The sequence below is a fragment of the Podarcis cretensis genome, assembly GCF_951804945.1.
Source record: "Podarcis cretensis genome assembly, chromosome: 6".
Taxonomy (NCBI): domain Eukaryota; kingdom Metazoa; phylum Chordata; class Lepidosauria; order Squamata; family Lacertidae; genus Podarcis; species Podarcis cretensis.
This window is the reverse complement of record NC_137175.1, coordinates 45,817,766-45,832,163: the sequence shown is the minus strand read 5'-3', so window position 1 is coordinate 45,832,163 and position 14,398 is coordinate 45,817,766. Positions and strand designations below refer to the sequence as shown.

General features: G+C 43.5%; 1 protein-coding gene across 3 annotated transcripts in view; it reads left to right on the top strand.

Annotated features, from left to right (window-relative positions):
* Window positions 1-14,211, top strand: part of PPARD (peroxisome proliferator activated receptor delta) — a 51,007-nt gene extending 36,796 nt beyond the window's left edge. For all 3 annotated transcript variants that reach the window (XM_079980868.1, XM_079980869.1, XM_079980870.1), the window contains 5 exons: window positions 1,539-1,690; window positions 4,728-4,866; window positions 5,567-5,769; window positions 7,208-7,658; window positions 8,970-14,211. In XM_079980868.1, the coding sequence (XP_079836994.1) occupies window positions 1,539-1,690; window positions 4,728-4,866; window positions 5,567-5,769; window positions 7,208-7,658; window positions 8,970-9,217 (1,193 nt within the window). In that variant the 3' untranslated portion in view covers window positions 9,218-14,211. The remainder of the gene's footprint in view (window positions 1-1,538; window positions 1,691-4,727; window positions 4,867-5,566; window positions 5,770-7,207; window positions 7,659-8,969) is intronic.
* Window positions 14,212-14,398: the final 187 nt, after the last annotated feature.

Sequence of the window (14,398 nt, the reverse complement as noted above, 5' to 3'; positions counted from 1 at the left end):
CATCCTGTCTATCAAAGACAGCACCAGTTGCTCTGAACTCCCCTAGCACAGGGAACCGTGCAAGTTGTCATGCAGCAGGACACAGATGCTTTAATCAGCCTGGACAGGAATTCATTACTGTATGTTCTGTTGTCTCTCCTCTCTGTTGCTGTTGAGCAAGGGAGTTTGCATAGCAGAACTTTACAATGTTCACTGCAAGTGAGCAAAACAGGAAAACAGGATTAATAAATTTTGTGAAAACTGTAGAATATGGTGAGTGCAAACAAATAATTTTCTGTTCAAGGGGGAGTTCAGAGAATACTGGCTCAGCTACCTGCATACAGCACTAGTTGGCTGGTGCCTGTTACATCACAAACCCACCTACCTCCCATCCCTGGTTTACTTTCTCAGCTCTTAAACTGATTGCCTCTAACAAAAAATAGACGATGAATGAACATTTTAAATTACTAAATGGACATGTGTTGCTTTCAAAAGAATACATTTTAAAAGATGATCTGAAATATTGGGGAGGGGTAAATCTGTTAACTAAATCAGGATTCAGATTACCAATGTGTGCATCTGTCATTTATGATTTAAAGGGGAAAGGCAGCTGGGCTCATCCTATGGGGGAAATCCACTGTAATTACTCTCCTTAACTTATGTTTGGACATGATCTTAAGAGAAACAGTGCTGAAGTTAGTATGGTGCTATATTAATACTTGCTGGTCTCACATAAAGAGGCATGTGTGAACATATCCAGAATAAGAGAAGTTATTTGAATTAACCTTTTAACAGATGCGGAAAAGAATGTTGAAGTAATAATGAGTGTGAAGGAAGGCAAGTTAACTTGTTGGGCTAAGGTTTCAAGTGTATTTCTGCCACAAACTTTGGGTAAATCCACCCTCAGTTTTGTGGACTTGAATGGTGGGAAAGTTTTCCTCTGAATATTGTATGTTGGTCACTTTCAGGTGTTACGCCATAGCTTTTGCCAGTGACCTGTAGAGATACCTGAGTTGCCTTCTTTTGATCCTTTGAACTAATTCATTGAAAAACAAAGCTGTCAAAGACTCAGTGATTCTACTGAATAACAAATGATTTCGCCTGACCGGGGTATGAAAAGGAAATATGAAGGCACCCAGAACATGCCCAAACTGAGAAGAGAGACCCTCTTGCTTGCAGTGGCAATAAATTCCATTCTGAACAGCAGTTCTGTGGTCTCATGTGAAGACTATTGGTTTCAAACACTTAAACCTTATGTGCTTGGGTGGGTTCTGATGCCATAGCACTGCTGGATTCTAATGCATTGCTAGATTTTGTGAACTGGAAGGATGAAATAACCAGTGAAGAAAATGACAAGCATGTTATGCACAGTGGTAAGTTTGCATCAAATACAGGCTGAAGCTGGACTTTCTCTGAAACCCAGTGCTTTACAAATGCAAACTGGTTGGTTGTATCTGGGGAAAATGCAAAATATGGGTAAGGAAGTTGTGCTGTAGAGATGCTATGTGTCTGGTGCAGAACGGCAGTGCAATGACTTTTTGTTTTTGTTTCCCTGTTAGATCTTTCCCAGAATTCTTCACCTTCTCTGTCAGACCAACTCCAAATGGGCTGTGATGAGGCAACCTCAGGAAGTCTGAATGTAGAGTGCAGGGTCTGTGGTGATAAGGCATCGGGGTTCCACTATGGAGTGCATGCATGTGAGGGTTGCAAGGTATGGACAATATGCAATGTACAAACTCTATGCAGAAGGGGTGGCTAACTTGTGACCATCTAGATGTTACTGAACTACAACTCCCTTCATCCCAGGTCATTGGCCATGATGACCAGGGCTCCTGGGAGTTGTTGTCTAACAATACCTGGAAGGTATTAGATTTTGTGGCTTTAGCCACCCTCCTTCAAGACTCTTACCACCGTGTTTGAAGTCATACATTTATAGAGTCCTTAGGAGTCTCTTCACCAACCGAACCAGGCAGTGACTGATCAGGAAAATTCAAATGACTATAAAGTTTTAATAAACTACCACTACAATGCACAAAAGAATAAGCAACAAATACAAAGATACCAGTTCTTATATTTAATGTTCTCTTCCCCTGTTGGTAAACTTTTGCCCTGTTTCATGCTCCTTTTCTAACAAGAATAGATTGCCTCATTTCCCAAGACAGGACATCAAACCAGTTCCTTTTTCTTTCTTTAACCTAGAAATGTGTTGGTCTGTGCTGCTGAAAACCCCTGACCTAAGCACATTGATTAGAAAAGTCTGTGTTCATCATCTTTTGGTGTGACCCAAGTGTATTCAGTTCTAATTACGTGCCAAATTTCACTTCTGCTTGTCTTTTTGAGTTCTAACTGCGTTTAACTATGCATTTATTTTAGCCCCTTTATTCCTCAAAGCATGATTTATTAGCCATATATTGTGTGACTTATACACATGTTATAGTAGATCTACAAGGGCCACATTTTAGCTACTCCTGTTATTCACAAGGTTATAGGAGGCTTCAGTGAGTAAATTATGGAAGAAAACAGAATCTTTTCTTCAGAGGTTAAAGATCCAAGTACAGTGGTGCCTCGCAAGACGAAATTAATTCGTTCCACAAGTTTTTTCTTCTTGCGAGTTTTTCTTCTTGCGAAGCACGGTTTCCCATAGGAATGCATTGAAAATCAATTAATGCGTTCCTATGGAGACCGCTTGCCAGGCTGGCGGTGCGGAGAAGGGCTTTTCTCCCCACCACAAGCCTTCAGGACAGGTACGGGAACAGAGGGGAAGGCGCGCAGTGCTTCTCCTCTGTTCCCGGGGCTTGCGGTGGGAGGAGGGTTTTTCCTCCCCACGCCAACATTCAGAACAGCATTCTGAAAGTTGGCGGTAGGAAGGAAAACCCTCCTCCCACCGCAAGTCTTCAGGACAGCCATCCGAAGGCTGGCGCGAGGAGCAGGTCTCTCCGCCCCACCGCCAGCCTTCGGAGCAGCCTTCCGAAGGCTGGCGGTGGGGCGGAGAGACCTCCTCCCGCCGCCAGCCTCCGGAGCAGCCTTCTGAAGGCTGGCGGCGGGAGGTCTCTCCGCCCCACCGCCAGCCTTCGGAGGAGGTCCGATTACAGTGGGGAAGACGCGCTGTGCTTCCCCGCTGTCCCGGAGATTTCCCTATGGGCTTTCGTCTTGCGAAGGAAGCCCATAGGGAAATTCGTTTTGCGAAGCGCCTCCAAAACGGAAAACCCTTTCGTCTAGCGGGTTTTCCGTCTTGCGAGGCGTTCGTCTTGCGGGGCACCACTGTATCTCTAACCCACAACTGGAACAAAGGTATAAGACTAACCTTTATTCTGATAGTGCAGAACAAAAGCACTATTCTGCAAACATTAACAAGGTGCTGCATTCTGTGGACCTGAAGTAACAATATCCCTTGAAATGGACTGGTAGTAATATTCCTAAGCTCTACAGACTAACGTGGACACCCTTCTGGAATTTGTCCCTAATATGCACAGGAGTTTTGCCTGGGACATTTTCCTGCTTTACGTCTTCTCTGCCCTTCTTACCTGTAACTATTCTCCATCAACTCTGGCCTCCCTGAGAACATAGACATTACTTTTAGACATAATCTTTGGCTGACATACTCCATGGGACACCTGTGAACGTATTCTGCTCCTGATCATTTGGCTGGCTGTTGGAATCGCAGAATGCCAAAGGAGATGAGTTATTCAATGTCTAAGTGATGCCAAAATTATTCAAAGGGGGCGGGGAAACTGAAGGGAGAGAGGCAAGGATGTTGAAAAGCTGGATTTGTTTATTCATATCCCCCTGCTGGATCTTTCTGATACTACAAGTCTGTTTTTTGCTGTTTTTTACACGGGACTATTATGTTTAGGTTTTCTTCCTGCTTGTACCATTCTTTTCTCCATGTGTATGTTAAAAAAAAATGGGGGGGGGGGGAATATTTCAATTGAACAAAATAAAGTAAAAATTAAAAGTGAATAAAGAAATAAAATAAAAGGTATATATGCAGACAACTACAATTCCATATATACAAGTCTAGTATGTAGGTATATGAATGTTATTATTATACAGATAGATTTATGGTTATTTATAACCTATCATATGGGATGCGGGTGGCACTGTGGGTAAAACCTCAGTGCCTAGGACTTGCTGATCGTATGGTCGGCGGTTCGAATCCCCACGGCGGGGTGAGCTCCTGTCTTTCAGTCCCAGCTCCTGCCCACCTAGCAGTTTGAAAGCACCCCTAAGTGCAAGTAGATAAATAGGTACCGCTTTATAGCGGGAAGGTAAACGGCGTTTCCGTGTGCTGCACTGGTGCTGGCTCGCCAGAGCAGCTTCGTCACACTGGCCACGTGACCCGGAAGTGTCTCCGGACAGCGCTGGCCCCCGGCCTCTTAAGTGAGATGGGCGCACAACCCTAGAGTCGGACACGACTGGCCCGTACGGGCAGGGGTACCTTTACCTTTATAACCTACCATTTAATAAACAAGTTCCAAATATTGTTATGCTTGTCCGTACAAAGCCTACGTCTGTAAGCAATCGGTTCATAAGCTGGGAGTGTTGTCCTACCTTCAGTCCTTCTCCATGTGTATGTTAACATATAGTATGGTCCATTGTTCTGAAGTCTCTTTGCTTGTTGCTGAAAACGATATTCTGTCCTGAGACTCAAGATGACAGCAATCCTGGGACATTTTATAAGGAGCTGCTGTGTTATCACAATGACCCGTCTCCCTGTTTCTTTTCTCCCTCTGTCTGCTCTCCAACAGGGCTTCTTTCGTCGAACAATCCGTATGAAACTGGAGTATGAGAGGTGTGAGCGGAGCTGTAAAATTCAGAAGAAGAACCGAAACAAGTGCCAGTACTGCCGCTTTCAGAAATGCCTCTCCCTGGGCATGTCGCACAACGGTGAGACTCCTCTCCTCCCCTTAGGAAGAAAAACATTGCTAGATATGGAAATTTGTATTTTCTGTAGGCAACGTGTTTAGTATTGTGGGTGGGGGTGCTTGTGGTGGAGTGTCTAACTATGCTGCTCTGGCAGTCATCCTCATTAGCCAGATAGTGGGTTGGAATCATTGCACAGCCTGCATATCTTTCCTTCTGGAAATGATTGTTATGGACACAGCCTAAGAAAGGCATATCAATGTCTATTGCTTCCAGTCTATTTTTCCTTGTTTTGTCTTTAGAACAGTGGTTCCCAATTAGCTAAGTACTGCGGACCCCCTGTTTTTTAAAAGCCAAGCCATAGACCCCCTACTTTTGAAAACACTGATATCTCTGTGGTAGTTTTTGTTATGTGAATGGTGCCACCATGCCCTCCAACATGTCCCAGCAGAAAACTGGGATGCACATCTTCTGGGATGCGCTCTTGCATTAGTCACGTGACCTGTGCAAGAGCACAGTGCCCCAAAACACCACCTTGAGCTTCCTGATGGAAAAAGAGGGATATAAATGTAATAATTAACACTCTTTATTTTTTGTTTCCCTCCCCGTCCACCTATAATTGTGTAATATGAAATGTCTTCAATAAATAAAAAGTTGGAAAGACATGGGGATGCTATTTCGGCCCAAGACTCCTAACAGTATCTTCTTTGTTACGTTTCTTCAGCCATTCGTTTCGGCCGCATGCCTGAAGCTGAAAAAAGGAAGTTAGTGGCAGGACTGACAGCAAGTGAGATCACCTGTCAGAACCAGCAGGTAGCTGACCTGAAAGTATTTTCCAAGCACATCTACAACGCCTACCTGAAAAATTTCAACATGACCAAAAAGAAGGCACGAGGCATCCTGACTGGGAAAGCCAGCAGCACTCCAGTGAGTACCTCAGTCCCAGAGGGATGAAAGTGGAGCAGAACTTGCCAGGCAAGCTCTTGGCATCTGCAGTCCAAGAGATTCAATGCTGTGCCCAAAGCAGACACTCTGACATCAAAGAACTTTAATCAACTATTTAATCAACTAAAGAGAAGCTTGGTGTTTTGTTCATATTGAGGCTGCTGGTGTGATCAGTGTGACCTGAGTTACATCACCAGGATAACCAGAAGTTTTCTGTACTCAAATTATTCTACAGAGTTTTATCTGAAGAAGTGTGCATGCACACGAAAGCTCATACCAATAACTAACTTAGTTGGTCTCTAAGGTGCTACTGGAAGGATTTTTTTAATTTTTTTGTTTTGTTTTGACTACGGCAGACCAACACGGCTACCTACCTGTACAGAGTTTTAGATAGTGCAAACGGTAGTGACTGAGTTCAATCCTAAATGCACAAAAGAAAATAAAAGAAAAAATTATAATCCATTGATTCCACTGAGGGAATGTTTCCCATGAAAACACGTTCCCCTTCCTTTTTAAGGCTCTATCCCATGTGGCTTCCCAAAAGAAATATAGAAGTTTATTTATACGTATAGCTCACTGGGGACTATAAAATCGAGCTATATAGACATCAGCATTACCATGCAGGAAAAGGTGGGAGAAATTTTTAGGGTGAAAAGTTGAAAAAGTAGGCATCCCTATAGCATTATTAAATAGTGGTAATACATATTTATTTGTACTATTGAAAAATGCTTCTTTATCATTGTACACAGGTGTCTTAATAACTATAGATAGGTAAGATGAGCTTTCATTTTATATCCTGCTGCATCCTAGGAGGTAATTATCCTTGAAAATAATAGCAGAACCCAAGTTTTTTTACTCTAAATTGGAACCGGTGTCTGAAATATCCAGAAGTGCTTATTCTGTATTTCACTTCAAACTTCACTGAATTCAGTAAATTGAAGTTTTGTATAGTGCCTCACCATCCTGATTATAAACAAGTCCTCAGTGCAATCTTTCTTCTGTATCAGCAATAATTTTATTTTAAAGAAGTTGTTTGCCATTCTCCTCCTCCTCCTCCTCCTCCTTCCTCCTTCCTTCTTCTTCCTCTCTTCCTTCTATGAATTCAGCACAGTGTTGTTTGCTAGGGACCTTTGTAGAGGAGGCTGTTTTCTACACAGACTCAGATATTCTGTCTGCCATCGTAGGACGCTAGAGGCATTATCAGAGTTGAAGAACACATTCCAGTCAAGCAGTAACACTTGGTGGAGGGGGGGGGAGCAGGGCCAGTGAGTGGGTAGCTGGCAGAGCTCTGAGGTCCAGATGGAGAGATCTGGAGGGCCACATGTCACCCTCAGGCCTGGGCTTCTCCACCACTGCACTTCAGCCTGTGGCTTGATTCCTCACTGCAGAATCCTGACTCTTATGTGTTTGTTCTTTGTAGCCTTTTGTGATTCATGACATGGATACCCTGTGGCAAGCGGAAAAGGGTCTCGTGTGGAAACAGCTAGTGAATGGGATACCACCATCCAAGGAGATTGGCGTCCATGTTTTTTACCGCTGCCAGTGCACATCCGTGGAAACTGTGCGGGAGCTCACAGAATTTGCTAAGAGCATCCCTAGCTTCATTAGCTTGTACCTTAATGACCAAGTGACTCTGCTGAAATACGGAGTGCACGAGGCTATCTTTGCAATGCTGGCCTCCATTATGAACAAGGATGGACTCCTGGTGGCCAATGGGAATGGCTTTGTGACACGCGAGTTCCTGCGCAGCTTGCGCAAGCCCTTCAGTGACATCATGGAGCCCAAATTTGAGTTTGCTGTGAAGTTCAATGCCCTGGAGCTGGATGACAGTGACCTGTCTCTGTTTGTAGCTGCCATCATCCTGTGTGGAGGTGAGAAGGGGGAGTTCTTTGCTAACAATGGTATATGCTTTCTAAAAGCTTGCTGATGAAGACCGGGCCATTATCCTGCTAAGTTAAGGGCAATTAATATTAGTTTTAAGGTGTGATTGTGATGCTGGCAATTCAGACAGGATGAAAAAGCTAGAAAGGATTAAATCATCTTCTCCACAGTCCTGTGCAAGCTTACCTGAGAGTAACCCCTACTGAACACAGTTGGACTAACTTCTAAGTGAATATGGATAGGATTGCATCCACATCCAATTTACCACTTACCACAACATCCTTGTTACTTTCTTCTCATTCAGGATACCACCCACTTCTTCATTTTTAATCTTTAAAAATCCTTATTGTTGTTATTTCTTTGCTGACTCTTTCTCTCCTCTTTTACCTCCCATGACTGTTTCGTCCTCAGTATCTCTCTTAACTCTGTTGAGATCTTTGGCCATTTTGATCTTGTCTTTGGTACCACATCTCACACACCCCAGTTCAGCTTCTATAACTGATTTAACAGACAGTTGTAGTGAAGAAGAAAATGAACCTTGCCGTGGAGAAATCCTGTTCATTCCTTAAAGTAAAAATAATGACAAATGTTTGCTGTAGTGCAGCATTGCTCAGTAAAGTGTGGTTTAAAATAAACAAATCTTTAAATAGTGAGTCAGGTCAGGGCAGCCTTGGCACTACTCTGTTTGTCTTCTTGTTTATAGAAGCATATTTGCATGTATGTGCTCATTCTGTGCATTTCTGTGTGTGTATGAAATCTTTTTTAGAACAGTTGGAAAACTACTCCAGAGATTGTGGGGAGGGTGGAATAGAATGTGTTACCATCCTCAGTGATGTCATGCAGCACTAGTCACACATAGCCTTACACACAACTGTTCTCATAACCTTTTTGAGAGGAGAGTTGGGTATTTCCCATTCAGACGAAGTGTGCCAGAAATCTGCAGAAGTTACATGATTGGAGCCTGCAGGAAGGCAGAAAAAAACATAGCTTGTACTTGGAGAACTGACATCAAAACACCCACCTTTCGCTCAAAACGTCTCATCTGAATTCATCCTTGTTTCCCCAACTTATATAATACACAGCATCAAGTGGTTAAGATCACTTCAGGCAGCAGACATGTTTGCATTTGTTCAGGAGAGAGGGTGCTACATGTTTGAATGCTCCTTCATGAGGAAAACTCCCTACAGGTGTCAGAATGCCACACTGAGGAGCAGGCTAGTCTGAGCTTCTCTTGGTGTTCAGACAGGTAAAGGATTGGAAAATAATGTTGCTCTCTCTCTCTCTTTTTCTCCCTTTTGTAGACCGTCCTGGCCTGATGAACGTTAAACAGGTAGAAGAGATTCAAGACAATATCCTCCAGGCCCTCGAGTTCCACTTGCAGGCCAACCACCCAGACACTCAATACCTCTTCCCTAAGCTGCTGCAGAAAATGGCTGACTTGCGACAGTTGGTGACTGAGCATGCGCAGCTGGTGCAGAAGATCAAAAAGACAGAGACAGAGACTTCTCTGCACCCACTCTTGCAGGAAATCTACAAGGACATGTACTGAGGAGCCTATATTTAAGAGATAGGTTAAAGCCATGGAATCCAGCAAAATGCTTTGTACATTAGCAAAGAAATCCCCTGTGTCTTCCATTCCTTCTACTGTAATTGCTTTTTTCTATATGATTGCTGCATTCTGTACATAGAGGGGAGGGGGTGTTGTACAGCAAAAGACTTGGCATCTACCACATGGTGGTAGATCAGGGCTTCCGTTAACATACACTAAGTGAAACTTAAAGGCACATCATAAGCTAAATATCTGTTGCTACAGTTCAGCTGTTACACTGTTCTAGAGCAGCTGATGTGTTTACACACAACCTCGCAAACATGTTTGAACTGTGGGTTGGATTCTGCGGTTGGACAACGCGGGTTTTGTCCATCCAGTTAAAGCAAGCAGTAGCTTGGCTGGCAGGTACAGGAACAGCACTTGCAACATATATCCGTTGTATATTATTTTTATATTGCACTCTGAATTCTAGCTTGGCCCTCAGCCGTAAATTCTAGGGTGTTACAAGGAAAGGGCGTGTGTGTGTGTTCATGTGTGTGTGTGTGTCTGTGTATACATTTCCCAAAGAAACCTCCAAGTGTTTGATGAAGGGTACGGACACTCCTTGTGGAGATACTTTGAGGGGGGGAAGGCCTTTGCTTATCTCCTTGGTGCACAAAAACAGAAATGCCTTCTCCGTGAAAGGCCATACCTCCTGTCCTCTCTCTCTCTCTCTTCTTTGGGTTGTTTTATAGTGTAGCTTGTTGAAGCCCTTTATGGGCATGTGTGGCACTTGCAAGCTTACAGCAGAGAGATGGGCTTCTTTTTCTGTCCCTTGCCCTGTGCTTCAGTGCTTGCCAAATGAAGTTGAGCCTGATGTCATGGAAGTTTTGCTCTCGGATAGTACCTGCCAAAAGTCTATTTGCTTCCTTCCAAGGTAGATCCTGCACTTGAATAAGCACTTGGGTGTCTCCTTATCTGGGCTAGATATAATGTGGATTTTGCTTTTCAAAGGGCAGCCCATGGACCACTGTGAGGTCACGACAATACAAGGATGTTAGTGAAGACAGTGATGATTGCTTTTGTTTTGCTGCACTTCCCCACCTCCTGCATCCTGGTATTTTCCAGACTGCCCAAGAGGGGCACCATCTGGGGGTACCGAGTGCCCCCCAATTTCCAAGGAGGGGCCAGGCCCCCTCAATATTCTGTGGCCTGCTGGAGACCCTGTCAGGCCTTCCTGCTGCTGCGACAGGCCTCATAGGGCCTTCACGGGGCTACAAAGGGCCCCGCTGGCCCTACCTGCGGCTTCCTCCCATCACACGTGATGTTTCACACGTGTTGCCCCTCCACAAATAAGTTACGGCAGAATCTGGTGCCTGTGCTGCCCAAAATATCTGAGGAAGACACTTTATATGTGAATTGCAGTGCCAGAGGCACATACGGCATTCTGTGCTGGTTCTGCCCATTGTTTTTTACACCTTCGTAATAAAAAAGTGATAGATAGCAAAAACCACAGCATTTCAACGTCACCCCCTCAACATTTCCTCATCAGATTACCAATTTTTACTGTATTTTTAAAGGCCTTATATCAGATTTTGGCTCCTTTTGATTTCCTTGAGTTGTTTCTGCTTTAGCCCTTAAGGATCTCACCAGACACCTTTTGCAGTTGTCAGCTCGCTTTGAACACAGGTCTTCTTTGCTGGTCAGTTGCAGCAAAGTGGCAGCAGGGAAGTCATTGTCACATGTCTGTGTGAACAGTGTGAGACCATTCTGCCTAGACATGGTTGATGCATTGTGTGAGTTGTCAAGTTTCTTCCAGCTGTGACTTCCAGTATACTGTTCCCAGATTAGCATGATGTTTGGGTATGGCCTGCTAGCCTTGGCACTGAGGTACTGCGTTGTTGCTATGTGGCCTTAGGCAAGTTTGCTTATTTCTGCACATTTCAAATAGACAGTATGCTTTCATAAAAAAAAGAGAACTTTCTGTCCAAACAATCTTGACATAACAAACAGAATGTAATAATTTACAACTTTATGGTGATGGATGTGTAGGTGGCACAAAAGTTTGTTTGAAACTGCTAGTTGTCCAACCATTTCAGCTCAAATCAGGCAATTTCCTTCTTTCTTTCCCTCCAAACAGAAATTTTAGCAGCTTGTCTTCATTTTCTAGATTTAGGTGCAGAGAACTCTAAAGACCATTCACTAGAAGATAGGGATATTTTAAAAGCCTGCTGCTATAAATTTTACCTAATATATCTGTGGAAGGAGCGTAGCTCAGCAGAACACATGATTTGAAGGCAGAAGGTCCCAGATTCAATCCCAGGCATCTCCAGTTAAAAGGTGAGGAGGTAGGTGATGGGAATCGCCTCTGCCCGATACCCTGGAGAGCTGCTGCAAATCAGAGCAGACTATGTTGGGCATGATGAGCAGATGGGTTGATCTTTCCGTGCTTTGTGTGTGTGATATATTTTTAATTTGGATTTCCCTTGAGAGTCTATGGAGAAAGGAAATAATAGTTACAATAGTTCTTCTCTCGGATGCTGTAGTTCCTGACGAGTTCCTGTCCTGCAACACTCCATCTTCGGGAACTTGATGATGTGCAGTTTTTAGTGCCTATGTAACCTGAAAGAGTAAGCCACATACCTCTGAGATTTTTCTCCACTCCAGCCACGGTAAATGAGAAGAGAAGAGAACCTCTTCCATTGGGAATTATGGAGTGGATTTGCTGAACCAGAGAGCCTAATCTGTGTGAATTACCAACTCCATTGCTTCATGCTGAGATTACTCTGTTTTTATGTGTGCTTGCTTTCAGCAATGCTGAAATACATGTCTTTGGGCTGGGACAGAACTTTGAGAACTTAATTTTGTCCCAGCTGTGACTTTTGGGGAGGCACTGTAGCTCGGGAAGGGCAAATACTTTACCTACAAAAGGCTCTTGGTTCAATCCACAGCTGTCAGGCAATGTAGGAAAGACTGAACAAGATGGCTCTAACAAGGTATAAGACAGTTTCCTGTGTTTCTGTTTTAAAGCCACAAAGCTCAGCTGTTCTGAACTACTAGTAGAAATCTTTTATTGCAATAACTCATGATTTTTGCACCCTTCAGAGAGTAGATGCCTTTAACCCATGATGTATCATTTTGCACCCCTTACTGGAAAGATGCCTTTAACCTATGTGCATTCCTTATTAAGTAAGCAAAAATGTAAAATCAACATCATGGACATTTTACTTGGCCACTCGTTTGCCTAGAGTTTGATTATAACCTAGCTAATTTGCCACCAACTCTTTTTCAGACAGTACCAGAGTCTAGGCCCTTTTTGCCCTTGGAATGCAATCCATATACAGTGGTACCTCTGGTTACGAACTTAATTTGTTCCGGAGGTCCGTTCTTAACCCAAAACTGTTCTTAACCTGAGGTGCGCTTTCACTAATGGGGCCTCCTGCTGCTGCCACGCCACTGGTGCGTGACTTCCGCTCGCATCCCAGGGCAAAGTTCGCTACCAGGAGCATCTACTTTCAGGTTAGCAGAGCTCGTTACCCGAAGTGTTCGTAAGGAGGACAGTATGCAACCCGAGGTTCCACTGTAGAAAGCTAGAAAATAAGTTCAGTTTCTTAAGTGGTAAGTTCAGATGAGTATAGAATTGTAGTCCAAGTGCTCATGTGTTGTCTCCAAGCTCCTCTTTTACATCTGCCAGACAACATTAAGGGTTGTATGTAGCAATGTACGAGCAGAGTTCCACTCGGACAACGGCGCTTGAGTTTCTTTTTCTCTCCCTGCGTGTCCCCCAAATCAGCTCTAGGGGGTCTCCTAACCCTCCAGAGGAGGGTGGAGGCAGGGGCTTTAGGGTGCAGAAGTTCAGTTACACTGGTGGAGCTACAGCTTTGGATTCTGCACTTCATCCTTTGAATACAAAATTACCTTTTGGTGATGTTGGTCACATGATAGCAAAGGCAAGACCTATTTAAGTAGCACCTAGAACATCAACATGGAAAACGGGACCTACTTCCAAGACCCTGTGCAAACAGGAAAGGTCATCCATCTTTGCCACAAAGCAAAATGGCAGTGGTAGCATTGCCACAACCCATCTCTTTTACCTGTTGAAAACCACTGCCCTACAATGTTACAATGTCTGACTCATCTTCCCTTAGGCTGATTAGTGCGGAAAATTCTCAGACACGTAAGATCCTGCAAGCACTCATCTGAGCCATTTCAGATCCTTTCTGTCTCAGATACAAAGCAAACACTTACTGTGCTTTGAAACCCTTTCTTTTTGGCAGTCTCTGTGTGGTTCCTGGGATCATAGTTGTCTGGAAACAAGAACTGTTTCCCCCCCTGCCACTTCCAATATATTTTGCTTTAGCAACAAATCCCATTACATAACTGCTTCCACCACCCACAAATTCCATAATAGTAATGGGATCCTTTGTGGTTTTCAACCTTAGGATTGTTCACTACCTAGACATGATGGCTAATACACAGAATTGGTTTGAATCTTGTTATTTTCCTTACGAGTGTAGGGAAGTAAGTTGCTTAATCCTTGCAATCTTCTTCCAGGGTTGCACTGATGGACTGGCTGGTACTTGATTTTGCTGTGCCTCTTTATTTCCAGATTGAAATAACTGGTGTGTTTCATCTCTACCTCACAGGAATGCTGTGAGGCTGGTGGAATGTGTCTTAGTAAAGCAATTTGGAGCCTTCATGTAGCAGGAACCAGAGTTCACTGACAAGAATAGTTTGTGATTTTTAATTTCACCTGCCCTAAACCTTCATCTTTACCCACCACCCTTGAAAGCCTCTTCACCTGCTATCTTGCTATCCCTCAGGACTTGCTGGGCATGTATTTCCAGCACTTGAGGACTGCACACTCTCCTTTCTTTCTTTTTTTTCTGGGATGTTGTAGCAATCCTGAAACTGAAATGTATATTTTTGCTAGAAGTTCAACCTCCAGGTGTTTTTAATAATATAAATAGTGACTGACAATTTTAAATTGGAAATAAATATTTAAGAAACTTTTACACTATAGCACTTCTTTAGCCCATTTCAGGGGCCTCTGACGTTTGAAACATCAAACATTAAAAACTTCTCTAAACAAGTAGACTAAAGAATAAGCCTATATTTCATCCAACTCTTCCAAAATTCAGAGAGACTGTGGGGTTGTTATTGTTTTTACAAACCCCCATTCACAATGTATTATGCTAGCAT